Here is a 20,905-nt window from a genome sequence, read left to right as displayed (position 1 = left end):
GACCAATAGCAACGCCTCATTCCCACTTCGCCCCGCCCCTCGAGGCGGGCGGGTCGCGCTGCGCGGCGGCGCGGAGGGTTTTCCTGCGCCGCCATCTTGGCCGTGGCGGCGTTGCTGAGGGGAAGGTGGAGGGGGGGGGGCGGCAGCGGGACGGGCCGCGTTATGGCCGCCACCGCCGCCAACCCGGGTGAGCAGCGCGGGGCGGTTCGGGCTGAGGGGTCGTGCGGCCTTGGGGGGGGCTGGGAGCGGGAGAGGCGTTCCCTGGGGGGCGGTGGGTGGAGGGTTGAAGTGGGGCTGTGGGGAGGTTGGCAGCTCCTGTGGGAGGGGCGAGGGGGTGGGGATGGGCCTGGGGGGGTCTTGTGTGAGGGGAGGGGTCTGCCTGAAGGAAAGGGGCTGAGGGCTGCGTGGGGGGCTGTCTGGGGGGGGGAGGGGTGCTGCCCCATTGGGGGCCCTGGGGGTGTGAGCGTGAGGAAGGGGGCCCGTGTTGGGGGTGGGAGCAGCGAGGTGGGTTTGGTTGAGCAGAGCGTTGTTTTGGGGAGGAATGAGGGGATTTGGGGTCGTGGAGGTGTGTGTGGGGGGGTTGTACCTCTGTGGGGTGCCGTCCTGCCCCACAGTGCCAGAGCTGTGCTGCTCCCTGCTGCCCTTTATGGCTTCTGTTGCTTCCCCCCCTTTTTCTCGTGGAGGTTTTTCCTTCCACCGATCGCAGCCCGCCCAGCTGCTGGGATGGAGGAGCTCTTCCAGATCCCCTCAGAGCCTGTGGGTGAGCCGGGCTGCGATGCCTGCAGGAGGCACAGAGCTCAGCCCATTCTGCCCTGTGGTCGGTGGCCAAGTGGGAGCCCTTGTCTGGGCAGCTGGCTGTCATTGGCAGCGTGCTGAGCAGGCAAGACGATGGGATCCTGAAGGATCCACTGGATTTCTAGCAAAACCCGCAGTCAGTCCATCCATCCCTGCAGTAACCTGGTGGCTGCAGGGTTGTGGGTGGCTGAGATCAGAACCTGAGCTTCTGTGTCTCTTTTTTTCTTGTGTTGCTGCGATGTTTTGTGGTTGCTGACTGCTCTCGCTTGTGGCTTGAGGCTGACGGGGTGTGGGGTTGTGTGACTTGTTCAGCTTTATCAAGGAGGATTCGATGTCACCTCTCAAAGATGCCTTTTTTTAAAGCATTCTAATGGGATTGGAAGCGTCTGTGGCTTCAGATGCTGAGCAAACACATTGGGGTGCTCATCTGTGGTGGTTGAGGTGCAGAACCGGCGCTGTGGTTTCGCATTGTGAGCTGAAATCCTGCAGCAATCCCATATTCAGAGATTCCTTGGGAAAAAGAGAACCGCACACCGCAACAGAGCCACCAAAAAGGAGCATTCCTGAGCCAGGTTAGCAGCAGGTGGATCTGAAGGGGAAACTGTCAGCTTTGCGTTCTCCTCGCACAGCAAAAGATGCTCCTGGTGTGCTGCAGGGAGCCAGGGCTGTGCTTCAGCCCATCAGCTGCCCTCGTGGTGGGGAGGGCTCTGTTGGGAGCTGCTCAGAGCAGTTTGGCAGACAGAGGATGAGCAGATCGGGAGGGAAGGAGAGCTGTGTTGTGCAGAATGAGAGAGGAAGAGACGACGAGAACCAACCCTGTGAGGATGCGGTGAGTGGAGAAAGGAAAACGTTTGTGAGAGCACCACGGAGTGTTTGCAGCCCTCAGAGTGCTGTGCTGCGTCTAACAGGGGGGCTCGACACCAAAAAGTCCTCTGGGAAAAGAAGCATCGACATCTGTGTTCAATAGCTGACAAATGGCTCTGACAGCAGAGGGAGGTGCTTGCTCCGGGTTAGCTCCTCATCCATAGAGGCTCCCGGCCCATTAATTGCTTAATGGGTTTCATGATGAAGTGGGGTTGTCAGAAGGCTTCAGACGCTGTGTGGGTGAGTGGGTGGTTCATCAGCTGCAGCTCATGGAGTGCTGTGGTGCGGAGGGGATTCCTGGGGGGTTTGTTTGGAGCCAGCTGCTGTATGGGGAGGGCTGCACGGGGGTAGGAGTGCTGCGCTGAGCTCTGTGGGGAGCTGAAGCATGGGTGGGTTTAAATCTTGGTAAGCAAAAAATGTGCTGAGCTGCACCCAGCCCTGGAAAGCAACCTTGTGCTGCTGGGGTTGGAAACAGCCTTCAGGCTGCCCATCTCCTCAGTCACAGCTTGGAATGGTTGGGTTTTTTTGTTTGGGACCATTTCTGAACTTGTGGAGATGCCAGTGGTTGCGACAGAGCCCTTCCATGAGGCTGAGCTGCACGGCCCCCCTCGAGGTGCCCTTCCCTGTGCTGTCCTCAGCCTCTTCCATCCTGGTCCAGCTGTTGGATGCACTGCACTCATGCTGGCACGTCCCCATTCAGGTCCACGCAGGGATCCTTAATTTCTCTGTGCTGCCTTTTGCAGAAGAGCCGTGCAGCACTGCTTCCTTCCCTGCCCCGAGCCGGAAATTCCTCACTCCTTAATGAACACAGAGCAGCACTCCGGGAACTTTTGTTCTTTCTGCTCAATTTGTGGCCTTTCTGAAGAGCCAAGGACTCCCAGGAGAAAGGAAGGAACACTTCAGCCCAGTTTGCTTGCACCCAAAGCAGCCCTTTTGGTTGCCAGCTGTCTGCACGATGGGATTTACCTGGGGGGCAGAGAGTCCTCCATCAGCAGCAGTGCCTGAGGCAGCTCCAGCTGAGCGTGGGGAGGTGGGGGATGATGGAGACGGGCACCATCCAGCTTGGAGGATGGACGGCCTCGGCACTGATTTCCCAGCACAGCCCTCATCTCCTCCTGCTGCCGCTCAGGTGCAGTCGGCTCCGTGGGCTCTGGAGCTGCCAGCTTTGTTTGCTCCGTGCTGCAGGGAAGCACTGCTAAGGAGGAAAACTCATCAGCAGCACTGTGTGGAGGGCAAAGCAAGCAGCAGTGCAGGCCGGCAGTGTTACTGTGGGGAAAAGATGCATTCTGGAGGAAATAGCAGAAGTTGTAAGGGTGTGTTTGCTGGCAACAAAGCAAACTGCCCAGCAGAGGTGGTTGGTGTTGGCACAGCCCTGCTGCAAACTGCCAGCACAGCTGTGTCTGCCCACAGAAGTGCTGCTGCTGGGTTAAAATCTGAAGGAAAAGGGGGGGAAAAAGGGGGAAAAGCAGATGATGCAAATAGCTCCGTGGGTTTTTCCTCTCCTGAAGGGCAGGATGTGAAACGCTGTGCTTTGCTGGAGGTGAGGAGTTACCATTGGGCTGCAGAGATGTTTTCACGGTGCTGCTGCCCTTTGCTTCTCACCTAGCAGTGCCTGTTGCCATTGGCTCAGCTGAGACTTCAGTGCACCAGAGCTTTGGGTTCCCTTTGCTTTTATTTTTGGTGTGTTTGTGAAGCCTGACTTGGATTCATCGTGGCAGCGTTTGGCACCTGAGCAGCTCTCAGTGCTGTGCTCAGCAGCTCTGCTGGGTCAGTGCAGCTCCAGCACAGCAGCTCTGCTTGGTGCTTTGGGCTGTTTGAAGCCTTCGGGGCTCTCAGCACAGCTCAGCTGCTGAGGGTTGTGGTGGGAGTCGTTGCTTTGCAGCAAACCTCAAAGCACAGCTGCTAAGCATGGATAGAGAGGGTTTATTTCAGAACAACGTGGGGGGGGAAACCCCAAAACCTTTTAGAGTGTTACCTCTGGGTCCGGTGCCCCTTTCGTGCTGGTTCTGTCGGTGCTCAGCATCGTTTTGGGGAAGAGCTGCTGTGGGTGTGTGGTCAGCTGGGGACTGGTAACCACCTCTGCGTTGGTGCTGCAGAATGGGAGCTGCTGTCTGTAAGGCCGTGGCTTCGAGGTGCCTTCGTTAATTCTTTGTCTCCTGAGCCTGGAGAAGAGGTGCTGTCGGCGTGGTTGTGAACCCACAGCTCTTCTCCCCTTCTGCAGAGCTGGGAGTGGCTTCAGCCCCTTCCCGTGATCACGTCAGGCTCCTCCTCTGTCTGCAAAGGAGGCTGCAGCTTTTAATTCAGCGATCCAAGCTTCTGAGCTGATGAGAACAGCATGTGCTCCAAGCTGGAGATGGGCCCTTAGCGCAGAGCGTGGGGAGGCAGCAGATGGGAGGGCTGGGAACACATGGCACAGAATCTCTGCTTCAGACGCTGCGGTGCCGCTGCTGGGAAGGAGGGCTGAGAATCCCCTCCCATCCGAGCTGGAGGAAGGTCTGGAGTCGCAGTGGTTTCTTTTTCTCCCCCCTCCCCCGTTTAGAAATGGCATCAGATGTCTCCTCGCTGGGCGCAGCCGTCGGCTCAGGGAACCCCGGGGCTGGAACTCAAACTGGAGGAGCCATCGTGCAGAGAGCAGCCAAGAGGCGTCCAGGGTGAGCGTGAGCTGCGCGTGTGAGCGTGAGCTGCGTGTGAGCGTGAGCTGCGTGTGAGCGTGAGCTGCGTGTGAGCGTGAGCTGCGTGTGAGCGTGAGCTGCGTGTGAGCGTGAGCTGCGTGTGAGCGTGAGCTGCGCGTGTGAGCGTGAGCTGCGCGTGAGCGTGAGCTGCGCGTGTGAGTGTGAGCTGCGCGAGTGTGAGCTGCGCGAGTGTGAGCTGCGCGAGTGTGAGCTGCGCGAGTGTGAGCTGCGCGAGTGTGAGCTGCATGTGGGGCAGCCAGCCTTCTGCTTGTCTGCTGGTGAGCCTCCGTGCCTTCACTCACTCCCACTGTCCATGCTAGGCTTTACGCTGCTCGCTTCCCTGTTCTGTATTACACACAAAAAAAGGAGATGGAAGAGTTGGGTTAGGAAAGGGGCTGTTCCCCAAGCAGGTCAGAGCTGCAGCACAACGAGAGCAGGGAATGTCTGTGCCCCGCTCAGACCCTCCCAGCTGTGTGTCTGTGGGGGAGGCTGCAGGGAAGCCTCACTGTGCTGGTGGGAGGCTTTCTGTTTGCTGCAGATGCCTCTGCAAATTAAAAGGATATTGAGTGGCTTCTCTTAAATTCCTGGCACAAGAAATCTCCTCTTCACTTCCAAGCTAATTAAAACCTCTCCCTGCCCTCCTCATTGCTCACTTTCCTTCTCCTCCGTTTGCTGTCACTCCCACACGCTGCCTGCTGCTCCTTCCTCACACTTCATTTAGGAGCACAGTGCTGCCTCTGCGTGCCACTTTTCCGTCCTGGAAGGAAGCGCAGCAAAAAACCCCTTTCTGTCCTCTCAGTCCGTTTGTTAGAGTCGTGTTCGATCACAGCTGATCCAAGCTTTGAGCTGCAGTCTCTGAGGGGTGACTCTCAGCCCCTTGGGCAGTGAGGAGCAGTTGTGGCATTGCTGCTCTGACATCTGGAGCCTTTGGAGCAGGAATGCAGTGGTGCTCAGCCTCTCTCCTGAGCTGTTTCCCTGCTCCTATGCACATAAGAGAACATCTTCTCTGCTCCTCTAAACTTTGTAAATGGTTTTATGTCAGTACTTGGGGTTACTGAAATCCTCCTTTCAAACGTTGCCTGAAGGACACGGGGAAAAGCAGCTTGTGAAAGGGAATCTGCTTGGTTAATAATTCTTATCTTGCTTGTTTTTCAGGCTTGATTTTGATGATGATGGCGAAGGGAACAGTAAATTCCTCAGGTGAGGGAGAGCCTTACGTACAGAAGTTCCTACTGTGTGGTCTGGATGCCTCCGCATCCCCCCGAGGAGGAGCTTGCTGCTCCAGCAGCGCAGGGGGAAGGAGGGGCTGTGAAGGAGGCAGTGCTTCGCTTCCTTGGACTCTTTTCTCTTAGTAAGCAGTATTCCTCCATCTGCAGCTGTTGCCAAAGCTGCTGTGCACGTGGCTGTGAGTCTGGAGGAGGGCTCTGGCCGGGAAGGGATCCTTCCACCACTTCACGTGGTCTGCACTGAGGGCTGGGAGCAGTGCTGCTCCCCGTGGTGCTACAGAGCTCAGTGCCAACACAAGGCAAAGCAGTTTGTGGCCTCTCGGCCATCTCCTGGTTGTTTTGGCACTGTAAGAGCACAGCTGTTGGCCAAACCCCCCTTTGTTGTACAGAAAAGCCTTCTGCCCGGTGCCTTGTTGGCACCACAGTGAGGTGCTGAGCTTTTGTTGGTGTTTCTGCATTTACATCTGTTGTGAAGATGCTCCAGTTCCAGAGACCTCCTTGTTCCTGTGGGAGCTGGCGGGACTGCAGGCATCTCCTCACGATCCATATGGAGTGCAGAAGATTTGGAAGCTCTTCTGTCACTTTCTCGCAGTCTCACTGCATGGCTTAGGGTTGGACAGTTAATTAGAGATGACTGCAAATGACTTTGGGGTTATAATGGCCCCTGTGGCTCAGGGGCTGCCCCTGAGATCCTCTGCATGCAGCTGCTGGTTTGTACCTCCAGACCTCACTTGAAGCCGTTGCTCTGTGTGTTTGTGCTTGAATTACTGAGCGAGATGACCTTGATAGAAAAGTGATGTGCAAAACAATCTAGGTGATCAGCACGTCCAGCCTAATTACTTGAACTAGATGAATGGAGAGTGTGCTTCTGGATTGCTGATGCACAGTTGCCTGCTCCACACCAGGCGTTTTCTACGTGATTTGATAAACTTTGTCCTCTCAGTGTCTTCGGAATAAGAGCGAACACGTAATAATTACTTAATAATTCTTCTCCCCTCCTCCCAGGTGTGATGATGACCCAATGCCAAATGATAAGGAGCGATTTGCCAGGTAAGGATGTGCTGTGATGCACTTTGGTTGCCCTGCTCTCCATCAGTGAGCTTTCTCTCCTTTGAAGGAAGGTGCACTTACACCAGAGGACCCAGATATTTCCCTTGATGCTTTTTCTGAACCAATTTATTGCAGCTATGAGGAACTGATCATCTTTCTCAATGTTTCAGCTGCTGCTTTGGGCTCTTGTTCTTTTCTCTCTTGCTTAGTTCAGGTTTTACTTGGGGTTTCCTGGCCAATCCTGTGCTCAGCTGTGTGGTTTGTGTGCTCTGTGGGCAGCTCAGCAGAGGCTTCCTTTAAATGGAGACACTGTGGGCAATGATTTGCCTCCACCTTTTAGTGGTTTGGGTTTTTTTTTGTTTGGTTTTTTGAAGCCCGTGGAGCTGAACAGAACCATTTCATGGGTCTGTTTTGTTTGAGCTGCTCCTGTGAGCATCCTGAGCTCTGCGAGTTCCAGGCTGTCCCCACGGGGGCCCAGCATTGTCCCCCTCACTGAGGGGTGGGTGGCTGTGCTGGGGGGCAGATCTGGGTGCAGGGGGAGCATTGTGGGCCTGGGGCCTTTTCCTCTGCTTCCCCCGAGGTCGTGCATTGCAGTGAGATGGGTGGGATGGAAGTGAAGGTTCCCCAGATGTCTGCACTGTGCTGCACCTGCAGCAGTGGGTCCCTCTCAGCATCTCATTGCATGGGGTAAAGGTGGCGGTGCCAACACTTGGGCTCGCTGGCACGCTGATCATCCCTTCGTAACCAGTGGGGCTTCTGAACCGAGGTCCTCCAGCTTTTGTAAGTGGGTTGATTTGGTCTGAAATCAGGCAAAATTGGTGATGGTTGGTGTGAGCTGGCCAGCAGCTTCGTTCCCTCCCGTGAGCTGCAGGCTCACGTCGTGCTCCTCCTGTGTGCTGTGCCCAGCAGTGCAGGCCTTGCTGTCCCTCCGTGGCTGCCTCGCCGAGAAGCTGCAGCTCAGGACATGGCGGCTGTGTGGCAGTTTGTTCTCCAGGGCAGCCAGATCTCGAGGGGAAAACCACAGCAGCCTTGGCAGAACAGGGTCTGCAGGTTCCTCCTGCAAGCTGGCGGCGCAGGCAGGCTGCTGGGTCTGCTGCCTTGTGCATGGGACACACGACATCCACGTGTGCCACAGGGCCTGCAGCTGTGCTGACCGTGGCAGCGTTGCATAGATGTGTGGTGCTGGCTGTGAGTTGTGCTGCCTGTGAGCCCAGCTGTCTTCAGATTTGGTTGGCTTTCCTTCCATCCGCTTTCCTGGTTTGTTCATAACACCAAAGAGGCTCTCCTTGATTTATTTCCTTTTCCTTCCAAAGAAAGGTCAGCTGAATGTGGTGGGGGCCCCGTTTGTAGCTGTGCCATTAACCTCTTAATCTTGCACAGAGCAAACTGCACTCGGTCACACAACCCCTCCCCACCCCCCACCTGTTTTCACCATCTGATAAACATCTTAAAGCTTTAAAACCACCTGGCTGGCTGGCACTGCTCTGCTGCGTGAGGGTGCAGAGCACCCATTTTATTTCGTGGAACCGCTCCTCTGCAGCCCAGGCGTGCCTGCAGGCCGGCTTTCCTCGTGCATCCTCCCACTTCTCATTCCACTCAACTTTTTTTCCATTGGAGCTTAGCTCACTGATTTTATTTTTAGGTCTGATGATGAGCAGAGTTCAGCGGATAAGGAGAGACTTGCCAGGTAGGAGAATGGAGATTGCAAGCATGGACCAGCAGAGTACTCCCTTTCCTTCGTGTCTCTCTAGGCATCCCTCCTCCTTTTTGTCCCCCTCCCTCCCCCCACTGCTGCAGTAGAGGACTTGGAAACGAACAGACTGTTGGAAATTGCTGTGGAATTGGAAATAGGAGGGGAAAGGCATCCAGTCCTGCTGCAGGAATGTCCGTGGGGAGCACGCAGAGGATTTGTTCCTTGAAAGCTGCTGGGCTGAGCGTGCTTGGGCTGCTGCTTCACTCAGCACTGCAGCTTTGCTAACCTGTGCTGCTCAGGTGCCACGGGCCTCCTTCTGAATGGGGTCCATCACAGGGATGCTGAGTCCGTGTCAGAGCAGCCATTCACAGCTGTGCTTCTGCAGGTTGGTTATTTCTTCCTACCTCTTCATTTCATGGCCCTGTAAAAAAAAAAAACAAAACAAAACATCCAGGGAAAATAAAGCCCCTCCCACGAGAACAAGTCAGGTTTGCTGCAAACAGGGTTCTGTTTATTCCCTGGATTCCTGATTGTAGTTTGATGGGGACTGTGGCTCTCACAGGAGTGGCTGAAGCATTCATTTCCAGTGCTGCCCTGTTGAACCTTAACGCAGAATCAAACCCTGGAGGGAACATCTGCAGCTGCTGGAGGTGTGCTGTCAGGGGCTGCAGGAAAGCATGGCCCCAAAGTGTACCCAAACTGCAGAAAAGCAAGAAACCAGCTGATAAAACCATCAGGATTTTTACTGCTTGCCACCCACAGCCTCTTTGTTCGTAATTTATGTTGATAGTTTGCAGAGAATGGCTTGCTTTGTGGTCTGCCATCCTGCAGACTTGCCCTGTCACTTCTCTGGGCTGTCCCACCCTGCGCTCCTTCTTAGCGTGCGGAGCTGAGAAGGGTTCAGTTCTGCTCAGCTGATCCCTGCTTTTAAATACAGACCCCCCCAAGGCAGCCTTCCCCAAATGGTGGTGCACAGCTCCAGTATCTGTGGGGCTGAGGAGGACTGAGAGGTGGGGCTGTGAGAGCAGCACCCAGCAGTGTTCTGTGGATTCCCCTTCCCTCTCTCCCTGGTAGCGACTTCCTGCTGTCACGCAGTGGTGGGGTAAGGAATACTTGGCAGTGAGAGCTCTGCTGGATTCCCAGTAGCTTTTTAGGGGAGGTGGTTTTGCTTTCACGCTCCAGCATGCAGGTTTGGAGAAGCTGAATCAAAGGTGAGTGTGATAATTAAGCACTTCTTCTGGCCTTGCAGTGAGGATTGCAGTCGCTGAATGGCTGCGCGCATCTGGTGCTGATGGGTGCTCCCTTCTTGTGTTTTGTCTTCTTTAACTCACTTGCCTGTCTGTTCCTCCCACGCTCATCTCATTCCATGTTCCCATCACTGCTTCCTTAGATCCCAGCCATCCTTTTGTATAGGAAGCCTGGCTTGTAGGTTCTTTTTTTGGGGGAAAGCCCACTTGGTGGCAGCGCTGGATAGGAAGGACCAGGTCTGAAAGGCGATATCCTGAAAGGGACCTGGGAAGGGATGTGCCTTGTGAGGGGGCTTGCAAAGGACCATGAAGAGCCTCACGAAGGGCAGTAGGTGGTCAGCACTTGTTGCAGGGCTGTGTGGGCACCCAGGGGCTGCCTGGCAGAGGGGCTGTCCCTGTTGGTGCAGAAGTCAGGCCGTGTCTGCTCTGAAGCTTCCCGTTCTGCCACGTTGCTGCAAGGGGACCTCAGTGTAACAGGGAGCATCTCCATGAGGGCAGTGCAAGGTGAGGTTTGTCCGTTGTAATTTAGATATCCGAGTCTTAATTGCGGCCCTGGCCTCCTTACATGGTTGCTGGAGATGGAGGGATGTGTGCAATCCTCAACCAGGGAGCAGGGTGAGCATCTGCTGCGTGCTGTGCTGCTCCCGATGGAGTCTGCTGAACCCCCCTTGAGAGCAGGGGCTGTGGTGAAGGAAGGAGTCCTTGGTTGAAGCGTTCCAGAGGTGGTGGAAAAGCTGCTTTGTCTTTTCAAGCAGCACAGCTTAGCTTGTAGCCTTCAGGAGACAGCAGGGAAGCAGCGTGGCACAAAGTGAGGCTCTCATCCGAAGCAAGGAAGGTGCAGCTGTAGGCTCTTCTCCTCGCACTCGTTCCTGCGTCCCTTTGTGCACGAGCAGCATGCAGGGTGCTTGCAGTCCTCCTAACTCCCAGTGACCCCGATGCATCTCTGTGTTCTGCACCCTGGGAGCGTTGGGACGGCAGCGGAGCCTCCTGGCCTGGTGGTAACTCCATCTTCCTGCTTTCCTGCCAGGGAGAATCACAGCGAGATCGAACGTAGGCGGAGGAACAAAATGACTGCCTACATCACCGAGCTGTCTGACATGGTGCCCACCTGCAGCGCCCTGGCACGCAAACCGGACAAGCTGACCATCCTGCGCATGGCCGTGTCCCACATGAAGTCCCTGCGTGGCACAGGCAACACCTCCACGGATGGCACCTACAAACCCTCCTTCCTCACCGACCAGGTGTTGGCTTTGTGGGGAGCGCTGCCATCACAGAGCGGGGGGGGTTCGTTGTGGGGACAGCTGCCCAGAGAGGCTGTGGATCCCCGTCCATGCCTGGAGGTGCTCAAGGCCAGGTTGGATGGGGCGCTGGGCAGCCTGGGCTGCTGTGAAATGGGGGTTGGTGGCCCTGCGTGTGGCGGGGGGTTGGAGCTTCGTGATCCTCGAGGTCCCTTCCAACCCTGGCCATTCTGTGATTCTCTGGTGGCAGAGCTGGGGGTCCAAGGGTTGGGGGGGCCGGGAGGGCATCGCCTCTGTGTCTCTGGAGTGAGAGATTGGTGTGTTGTGAACGCAGGAACTCAAGCACCTGATCCTGGAGGCAGCTGATGGTTTTCTGTTCATCGTGTCCTGTGAGACGGGGAGGGTGGTTTACGTCTCCGACTCGGTGACTCCCGTCCTCAACCAGCCCCAGTCGGAGTGGTTTGGCAGCACGCTGTACGACCAGGTGCACCCAGATGATGTGGGCAAGCTGAGGGAGCAGCTCTCCACCTCAGAGAATGCACTGACAGGTAATGCAGCCCGGGGAGGGCGGGCAGGGGAGGGCAGAGCGAAAGCCAGCGAAGGACTTGGATTAAAACCTTCCCTTTGTAGAAGGAACCAAACCCTGGTGCCTTTCTAACAAGGATCCTGCAGCCCCCCCTGAGAGTGCATCTAAAGGTACCACTGGTGACACTTCTCTCTTGATGGTTTCCTAATCACGTTGCCTGGTGCCTGTGCTGGGGAAAGGAGCGGAACTGCAGTAACCCCTGGCTTCTCCTTCCTTCTTCAGGTCGTATCCTGGATTTGAAGACGGGAACTGTCAAGAAGGAAGGGCAGCAGTCCATGAGGATGTGCATGGGCTCACGGAGATCCTTCATCTGCCGCATGAGGTAATGGACAGAGCCTTCAGGGACGTCACTTGAGGCTGAAGCTGAACTCACTCATCTTATTCCAGCTCTCTTTGCTCGTTGTGACACAACGTGGCACGGCTTTCCATGCAGAGCCAGCAGCTGAGTTTATTTGCCCCGTGCTAAGATGGCTCTCTGCTGTTGTTGTAGGAGACTCAGTTTCAAGTAACAATTTATTTCACCCCCACGTGTCACAGCTCTTCTTCAAGCACCCCGAGTCAGTGCTTTCCATCCGCGTGATGGAGATTCGAAGGTTCATCCCCATTCATAGTGCACTTTGGCTAACTCAGGATGGTGAGATTGTTTTGACGTTGACCAAGAAAGACAAAAGCATTTCTTCCCCTCGCTCCTTATTCTGGTACAGGTGTGGCAACAGCTCAGTGGATTCGGTGTCTGTAAATCGTCTCAGCTTCATGAGGAATCGCTGCAGGTGAGTGAGATGAGGGTGATGGGCAAAGCCTCTGCATGGCTGGGAATCCAGGGGGTCACAGCTCTCCAGCAGAGCCCTGGGGGGTGTCCTGGGGGTGTCCTGGGGCACTGTGAGCTCACACAGCTCATAGAAGAGCGTGAAGAGAAGTGCTGGAGGAGGAACCAAAGTTCATCCTAAGAAAGATTAGACTTCCTTGATGACTCCAGACTTGGGTTTGAAGCCAGTTTAAAGCCACGTGTTGTTCAGACTGTTGTTGTTGGGCTCTGGTGGATGTTGTCTTTGTGTTAATTAAAAGATGAGGCAGATTCTGACGTACCCACCTGGAAGGCAGCTCTGCAGGAAAGCACCCAGAAGTCCTGAGGTCCCCACAGACCCGAGTCTGTGTCCTCAGAGCTCTCACATTTACATTCAGTCTCTCTTTACCTCCAAGACGTTCCGTGGAAGTTTTCTGGGAGGCAATTACAGACCTTGCCTGACCTGATTTGACACGAGGCCTGATCAGAACTGCTTCTCTCTCCCTAGGAACGGCTTAGGTGCGACGAAGGACGGAGAGCCTCACTACGTGGTGGTGCACTGCACGGGTTACATCAAGGCCTGGCCCCCAGCAGGTAACAGCTCTGCAAAGCCCCCAGCTGTGCCTGAGGACACGTGGCTCTGAAGTGAACTCTGAAGTGCAGGCAAACGCTTTCTGTGGACATCTGTCACTTTCAGTTGTGTTGGGACTGAACTGATTTTTGCAGATGTGGGATGAGGGAGGTTTGTGCCTGCACAGTACCCTCTGTAGAGGGCAGGAATCGTGGTAGGCCATCTGATTTGTGAGCTGGAAGTGAGAGAACTTAAACCATTCTGGCAAGAACGGGGAGTGGGGAGGCAGCTTAACTTACCAAATTCCTTCCTGGAAAAGGATTCTGAGTTACAGAGTGGGGTGGAGAAGTTTCTCAGAGCCAGAACTGCATGTCTGTCTGTTTTTTTTCCTCCAAAATCAGCAGTTCTTCCTGTACTGACCTTGCTGGAATTTTTGGCACTCCTCTCTCAGGTGTTTCACTGCCTGATGATGACCCAGATGCTGGCCAGGGCAGCAAGTTTTGCCTCGTGGCCATCGGCAGGCTCCAGGTGCGTGGCATCTTCCAATGGTTCCTTGTCCTAAAAGCCTGCAGAGCTGAACCGTGTTCCCTGGCGGCTGCAGATCCTCCTGCAGGACTGGCTGCCAGGGCAGGACAGCTCTGCCAGGCTCAGCAGCTCTCACAGCGCCTGCCTTTCCTTGCAGGTCACCAGCTCACCCAACTGTACAGACATGAGCAACGTTTGTCAGCCAACAGAGTTCATCTCCCGGCACAACACAGAAGGCATTTTCACCTTCATAGACCACCGCTGTGTGGCTACTGTTGGCTACCAGCCACAGGTGAGAGAGCAGCAGGAGCTTCCTAAGCACGAGCTGCTGCTCAGACTTGGTTTCTTTTCCTCTCCTCTTTTGTGCATCACGGCCCTGCTTATCTAACAGGCCTGGCCCAGGGACCGAACCAGGCGTTGTTTCTCCTCCAGCGGTTGCTTTTCATCCACTTTCTGAAGTGTTTTGATCGTGGATGGAGCTGGCAGCTCTGAGTTATGTCAGATGTCAATTAAGACTGCTTTTGCTTCCATATGAGTTGGAGATCAAAGTTAGTGTGTGCTTCGGTACAGCACAGCAGGGCCTGCAGTTGCTCTGAGTAACGGGGATGCAGGGAGGCTGGTGCTGGGGGAGCAGCTCTGAAGTGGAACTGAGGGAGCGTGAGTTCCTGATGCAAACTGCTTTGATCTCTCTCCCAATTCCTTCAAAATTAGGAACTTCTGGGGAAGGACATTGTGGATTTCTGTCACCCAGAGGACCAGCAGCTTTTGCGGGACAGCTTTCAGCAGGTAAAGCCCTTAAAGTGCCCCTCTCTGCGTGGTGTGGTGTTCAAATTAGACTCTGTCTCGGTGCTTGCAAAGCAATGAAACATAACTGGAAAAAAAAACAAACCAACAACAACAGAAGAATAAACCTTAGGAATGGCAAGCAGCTACAGATCTAGTCACAAAACTGCAGTAGTGCAAAACAAAACAGAAGCATCTGATGTCTGACTCTTGAATTCATCCTCTGGTTGCTGGTCCAGTCTGCTTTTAGGGCCAGAGACATGCTTACAAAGAGCCTACTCCAACACGCTCCTGTGGCTGAAACACTGGTTCATCCCTAGGGCCCAGCCCAGTGCTGCAGAGCTCGGAATGGATGTGATTTGTTTGCCCTGTTGTGGTTACTCTTATTTCTGAGGGCGCTGGACTTTGTGGCAGGGCAGGTAAGACTGCCCCGTGCTTCCATGACTCCAGACAAGAGCTGCTCATATCCATTCGTCCCAGTAGCCGGGAGCAGAAGCAACGCTGCGTGCTCCTTTTGCTGCAGGTTTCCTCATACATCTCACCAGTGCAAAGAGATAAGAAAAGCAAAAGCCACAGTGGTGATGTCAGGTTCCCCCTCCCACGTCATTCGGGTCTCGGGGCAGCGTGAGGGAATGGCAGCAGTGCTGCTCAGCTGTCAGGAGGGTCTGGTAGGGTTCAGGCAGAAGGGCCATCGCAGCTGTTGGAGGGGGGTGGCTCAGAAGCAAGTTGCTCTTCAACCCCTTCTTTTTATCAGGTCCTACTGATGGCGTTACGTTTTTTTAGGTGGTGAAGTTAAAAGGCCAGGTTCTGTCAGTCATGTTCCGATTCCGATCCAAAAACCGGGAATGGCTCTGGATGAGAACCAGCTCCTTTACCTTCCAGAACCCCTACTCGGATGAAATTGAGTACATCATCTGTACCAACACCAACGTCAAGTATGTACATGGAAACGATCGCCACCCCCCAGTGGTGCACACGAACCCGATGGGATCTCGCCCCACAGTAAACAGCAGCACAGAACCGCAGGAGCTCTGGCCTCTCCCTCACCAAGCTTCCCATCAGTGTGTGTGTGCGTAGGCCCTGGAGGAGCCAGCAGATCCCTGAGTGCTCTTTTCCTGGGCTGTGGCAGATGCCAAAGGGCTGCAGAGTGCAGGAAAGGCCCTTTGGCTGTCTCGGCGGTAGGGCTCGGCTCCAGCAGCGCCTCGCTTCACCCTGGTTACTGGAGCAAGTTTCTGTCTGTGTTTGCATTCAGAGCTCTGATGTTAGTTGAGCTCACGCCTGAATGCATTTCCTACTGTCCCATCCAGGAGGGCAGCTGCTCCAGATTGGCTTTTCCCATGAGCAGGACAGTTGATGGTAGAAAGCTTAAATGTTTATTTTCCTCCCGTAGTTCTGTGCTCGGATTCAGGAGCTCCTGAGCGGTGCTCGGGGCAGACTGCCCTCACTGCCGCTCTCTTCTGCCCTCACTGCCGCTCTCTTCTTTTCCCTCCTGTCTGTCTCGGTGTGTTGGCAGCACGCAGTGCTCCATCACAGTGCTGCCTGTCCCCGGGCGGAGCTGCAAGGCCCTTCCAGAGCAGCAGCAACTGAAACAAAAGGAAAAACCCCTCCTGGCTGCGGTTCGTAGCTTCGGGCCTGGCTGTGCCTCAGCTGGGACCTCTGCAAGTCAGGCAGGATTGCTTGTGCCTGTGAGCAGGTGGAAAGAAAGGCAGGATTCGGGTTTTATTTGAGGTGAGGAAAGGAGCAGGAGCTCGGGTAGCACTTCTTCCTTACCCCGGTGGCACAGTGCTGTGTTGTGGTGAGAAAGCATTGAGCTGAGCCGTGTCAGTCCAACCCCTCTGGCTTCAAAGAGCCCTGGTCTGAGCGCAGGGCTGTGCTGTCCTGGCATAGAGAGATCTCTTGGAGCTCGCCCATTCCACACATATCCATTCTCACGTCCATACTCACGCCTCCAAAAGTGCCGTGCAGGCTCAGGCTGGGGTGCAGTTTGTGTTTGTGATGCAGTTTATCTGTGTGCATCTCTGCTGGGTTTTTGGTGTGACGTCGTTCCTTCTCCAGGATCAGGCGCTGCTTCAGAACCAGCAGCTTCCAAAAGAGCTGCTGAGAAAAGGCTGCACCTCTGCTCCTTTCTTCTGGGAGGAAAATGACTTCTGAGAGTTAACAGAAGAGCATAAAGAGCTCCACCAACGTGTGGCTCAGAGGCTGGAAGTGCTGCGGTCTCTGCAGGCTCCGGCTCTGGAGTGGTGTAGATTTAAATGGAAAACTTTGGGGCGTTTGTAGACCCCTCCAACCTGTCCTTGTGCTGTAGCAGCAGCACAGAGGTGGTGTAGGCTGCTCCCTGCCCTGGCTTGGGGGGGGCAGAGCCCACGGACCCTTAAATTGTGTTCCATGGCCAGCCCTGCTCTCAGGGACAATGGGAGCTGGAGGAAGGATCCCTCGCTGGAAGAGTTTTTCAAAACCAGCTCCACTCCTGCCTGATGCAGACCCGTCCTCCTGCAGGCAGCACCCAGCTCTTTGCTCTCATTTGGTATTTTTTAAATCTGTTGGTTTTTGTTTTTTTTCCTTCCCTTTTTCTTTGCTTTAAAGGAACTCAAGCCAGGAATCTCGACCTGCCCTATCAAACCCAATGCAGAGGCCCCAGCTGGGGCAGAGTGTCAGCCTTCCCCTGGAGATGGGCACAGCACAGCTGCCCTCAAGGTCAGGAGGTGCTCAGCTCCTTTTACCGTGCCTCTCTCGCTGGTTCTGCCCTCCTGTCCCATAGCTTTGCTCCCCAAACGTTCCTCTCTGCAGCAGTGAACTCCTCTGGGCTCATCAGCCATTGGTGTAACCGCAGAGGATCCGTGCCCTCAGCAAAGGCTTTTAGCAGCCACTCTTCTCCTGTTACAAACGCTTTCTATTTTAGGCAGCAGCAGCAGCAGCCACAGCAGACAGAGTTGGAAGTGGTGCCAGGAAGAGAGAGCCTGTCTGGGTACGAGCAGGTAAACGCTGGGGGCTTTGGTTGCCCCTCTCGTGTTATTCAGGTCCAGCCCTTTTCCTGGAGGCGGCTGAGTTTGAGCTGAGGTTGGCTTTGGGCAGGGAGGTTTTCTCAGCTCCTCGCTGCCCCGTGGGCTCTCCTGCTGTGCTGTCCTGGACTGCAGGGCTGCTCTGCTCTGTGCTGCTGTGCTCAGCGCTTCCATCCTCCCTGCTCCCAGGTTCCTGTGCAGCCCGTGACCGCTGCTGGCCCGGAGCACAGCAAACCACTGGAGAAGGCAGAGAGCCTCTTCAACCAGGAGAGGGACCCGAGGTTTGGGGAGATCTACAGCAGCATCAATGCAGGTAGGGATGCACAGCACGTTCATCGGACCCGGGTTCGGCTCTGGGTGCTCCCTGCTCCACGTGGGTCGGTTCTGAAGGTGGGAGGTCTGTGTCAGTGGCCCTTTGTGCCCAGAGAGCAGTGCTGTGTCTGTGGGCTGAGGACCTCAGTTCAAAGCTGATTAGAAAATGGAGAGAGAATCAAATTAATTGGGCTCCTGCAGGACTGTCTGGGCTCCCATGGCTGCATAAGGGACCGCGGTGCTCAGCGCTTTGCCTCACAGCTGTGCCTCACTCCGAACCTCTCTCTGCAGACCAGAACAAAGCCATTCCTGCCAGCTCAGTGCCTGCCAACCCCGCCCTCTTCCCCCAGGGAAACACTTTCACACCATCGCGGCCCGCTGAGAACTTCAGGTGAGCTTTCCTGTGCTGCATTTCTCAGTGGCCTCCTTTGACTTCTTCCCTTATCCCGTTCCGTTTCTGCCACCCTCTGCAAACGCTCTCAGAAATGCAGGGGGAGCCCACGCAGCGTCGGGGGCGCAGAGGAGGGGAAGAAAAGTTCTCCCGTGTGCTCGCTGCCCTCTGCTGCTGCCTTGGGCCCGGGGAGCCCCGCGGGACCTGCTGCTGTTCAGGTCCTCCCCGTCGCTTTCACCTTCCCAGCCCTGTTTTTCCCCCTGCTGTCCCTCCGCTGACTGAAATTGATTTGTGGGGTGGCTGCACCTCTGGACGTGTGCAGCTCCAGAGCCGGGCTGGGTGAGCGGAGCAGCTGCTGCTGGTTGTGCCTGCAGGGTGTGAGCAGGTGGGGGGAATTGCTGCAGCTGTTTGTGCTGCCTTTCCCCCCGGCAGCTCGCACGGGCGGCGTCTGGGCCGCAGGAATCCATCTGAGCTCTTTTCCTCCCCCAGGAGCAGCAGCATGGTGCCTCCGGTGAACATCATCCAGCAGCAGCCGGCGGCGTCGGGCCGGATCCTGGCTCAGATCTCACGCCACGCCAGCCCTGCTCAGGTCAGCGGGAGCAGCTGGGCTGCCGGGACCCGACCGGCGTTCACAGCCCAGGTAGCAAAGCCCAAACCCTCAGCTCGGGGCTGAGCTCTGCTGGGTGCTTCTGCCGCTTGCTTTGAGGTCAGAACGGCTCGCAGAGCTGCGGAGCCGACGGCTGCTGGGCTGCATTGCTGGGCTGCCCCGCGCTTCTCTGCAGCTCTGGGCTTCGGGGAGCTCCTGTCTGGTGTTTCCACTGAGGAAACGCTGGAGGGAGAAGGGATTAGAGGGAGAGAATGCGTTGGCCGCTCTGATGGAAGCGCTGTAGGACCGTTTCCCTCCTCCTGCATCGCTGCTGGTTGCTGTTCGGGTTCCTGCAGGCAGAGAGGAGAGCTTGCAATGGAGAACTGCTCAGCAGGAATGGGGGAGGGCACTTTGCTGTGCATGCAGATGTGAGCCAGGCCGGCAGCGCCTCACCCTGGCTCAGATCAGGGTCCAGGGGAACCCATCTCTCCTTTCCTCCCCCACTTCTTGCTGTCCCACAGCAGGTGGCCTCCCAGGCAGTGAAGACTCGGCCACCTTCCTTCAGCATGGGGACGTTCCAGGGCTCCCCGTCCTCCTTCAGCCCCATGGCAGCTCCGGGCTCCACGGCTTCCCCCAGCAGCTCTGCGTACCCAAACCTCTCCGGCCGCGGCGTGGGCTTCAGTGAGTGCAGCACGGGGTGCTTTGGGGGGGGGTTGGGGGGCAGCCCCTCGTAAAACACGACCTGGGGGCACTCAGTGCTCTCTGTTTGTTGGCGATGCTGAGCGCCGCCGCCTCCCTGCTGCCCTTGGCTGCCAGTCTGCCGTCTCGGTGCGGCGATGGCTTCAGGGGAGCCTCCCGTCAATTTTGGGGCTAATTGAGAGGAAATGAGAGCTCTGGAATCCCACACACGCTTACCTCAACCTGTGTGGTGGCTCAGCGCCTTCTGGGGGGCGTCTCCTGTTATCCGTGTGGCAGCTCAGTGCTGAGTGCTCGGAACTCATCCCAGGGTGATTGCAAAGAAACAGCCCTGGTTACAGCAGGAAACCTTTCCTGATTCCATCCCTATTGAACAGCCACAGATGCAGCGCAGACCCCCACCCCGTTCCAACCCCGGGCAGCAGCTGAAGGAGTGGGGATGTGGCCACAGTGGCAAGGACAGCATCACAGCACGGCGCCCGGGGAGCAGCACGTGCAGCAGCCCAGCCAACCCGAGGCCTTCTCAGTAAGACTGTGCTTTGTTCCCCTCCTGGGTGAGGACGTGTGGGCCCGTCTCCCAGGGTGGGATGAGAGGTTTTTGTCGTGCTGTGGGCGCTCAGATGCTCATCCTCCCATCTGTGGGTTCTGGGAAGGGCTGGAGCTCGGGGGGTCACCGGTGGGGCTGCAGGGGACGGAGCTGCTCTGCGTGGTCAGCTTTGTGTCCCACTCTGTCCCGTAATCAGGGTGGAATCCCACCGGTTCTGCTGCCAGGTTAAACCTTACGGCTCTCTTTTAAAGAAAGCGAGCAGCAAAAATCCCCATAATCTGAAGGGAAAAAAAAAAAAGAAGAAAAAGCAAAAACCAACCCTAAAGATGCAGAGCTGAGCTGTGGGGGTCGCAGAGGTTGGAAAAGATCTCCGAGTTCACCCAGCCCAACCGTCCCCCTCCCCCTGCCCCACGTCCCTCAGGACAGCATAGAAACGTGGGGGTGGGGGCCTGAGCACCGAGGGCTGAGCCCTGGGGGTGTGGGGTGGGGGGATTTTGGGGTCCTGGGGGCACGACGGCCGCGTTCTGCTGTGCTGCTCTGACCCAAACTCTCTTCTTCTGCCCCGCAGGACATGCTGACCATGCTGGGAGACCAAGGCCCCAACTACAACAGCGAGGAGTTCCCCGAGTTGAACATCTTCCCTTCTTTTTCAGAATAAAACTCGAGCTCCTGGGGAAGAGCAACTGCTCGGTGTAACATAAATCTCCACGTGTAAAGGCAAAAAAAATAAGAGACTCCCCAGTCTGGTGGGGTTCAAAGACTGCTGAACTTTCTGAACTCTTCTTTACCTTCTGGAGGCTCAGCGCTGCCTGGGGGCACCCAGCACCACCACGCAGTGCTCCCCGTTGCCTGGAGGATTTGAGACTGAAGGATTGCTGCCCACCCCCTCCTTTATCCCCCCCCCAGACTCCTGAGGTGGCTTTTCCTGTTTGTATTTCCGTCTTCTATACCGTGACTTTTCTATAAAAAACACAAAACGACGTTTGGTGCCTCTGCTGCCACCAAGGAGCTCTTGGGCTGTGCAGGGGGGGCTGGAGGACCCCCGGGGGGGGTTGGGCTGTGTGTGTGTGTGTGGTGTGGGGGGGGTCTCCTGCAGCTGGAGCTGGGATGAGCAGAGCAGAATCTTCCATTGCTGCTACCTTGCAGTGGTGGGGACCCCGAGCAGCTTCTGCTTCTTCCTCCTCATGCTGGGGGGCGTGGGGCTGAAATCCTCCCATAGGATTTTCCCAGCCCTTCCCTTGGGGCTGCTGCGTGTCTCTGTGCCCCCCACCCTGGGCTCAGTGGGACCCCCTGTGCCGCCCCCCCCCCACTTTGTCACCCTGTGGTCACACGCAGCCCAG

General features: G+C 56.1%; 1 protein-coding gene across 20 annotated transcripts; it reads left to right on the top strand.

Annotated features, from left to right (window-relative positions):
* Positions 1 to 27: 27 nt before the first annotated feature.
* Positions 28 to 20,545, top strand: ARNT (aryl hydrocarbon receptor nuclear translocator). 20 transcript variants are annotated; one of them, XM_085210047.1, is made up of 24 exons: positions 28 to 187; positions 4,199 to 4,310; positions 5,487 to 5,531; positions 6,563 to 6,607; positions 8,250 to 8,294; positions 10,575 to 10,788; positions 11,120 to 11,333; positions 11,416 to 11,481; positions 11,594 to 11,693; positions 12,076 to 12,141; positions 12,664 to 12,749; positions 13,178 to 13,254; positions 13,409 to 13,543; positions 13,963 to 14,037; positions 14,355 to 14,453; positions 14,818 to 14,969; positions 16,618 to 16,728; positions 16,934 to 17,009; positions 17,223 to 17,346; positions 17,547 to 17,736; positions 18,226 to 18,376; positions 18,844 to 19,003; positions 19,396 to 19,544; positions 20,134 to 20,545. In XM_085210047.1, the coding sequence occupies exons 1-24, from the start codon at positions 163 to 165 to the stop codon at positions 20,221 to 20,223; spliced, it is 2,607 nt and encodes an 868-aa protein (XP_085066173.1). In that variant the 5' UTR covers positions 28 to 162; the 3' UTR covers positions 20,224 to 20,545. The 20 variants fall into 20 exon arrangements, with proteins under 20 accessions (XP_085066173.1, XP_085066178.1, XP_085066179.1 ...); XM_085210040.1 differs by lacking the exon at positions 28 to 187 and adding an exon at positions 625 to 1,367 and having other exon boundaries at positions 18,226 to 18,325; positions 18,847 to 19,003; XM_085210039.1 differs by lacking the exon at positions 28 to 187 and adding an exon at positions 625 to 1,367 and having other exon boundaries at positions 18,226 to 18,325.
* The last annotated feature ends 360 nt before the right edge of the window (positions 20,546 to 20,905 follow it).

Source organism: Meleagris gallopavo, chromosome 27 (assembly GCF_905368555.1).
Source record: "Meleagris gallopavo chromosome 27, MGAL_WU_HG_1.1, whole genome shotgun sequence".
Lineage (NCBI taxonomy): Eukaryota > Metazoa > Chordata > Aves > Galliformes > Phasianidae > Meleagris > Meleagris gallopavo.
Note: the sequence above shows the minus strand (reverse complement) of the source record. Positions and strands in the feature narration are given on the sequence as shown.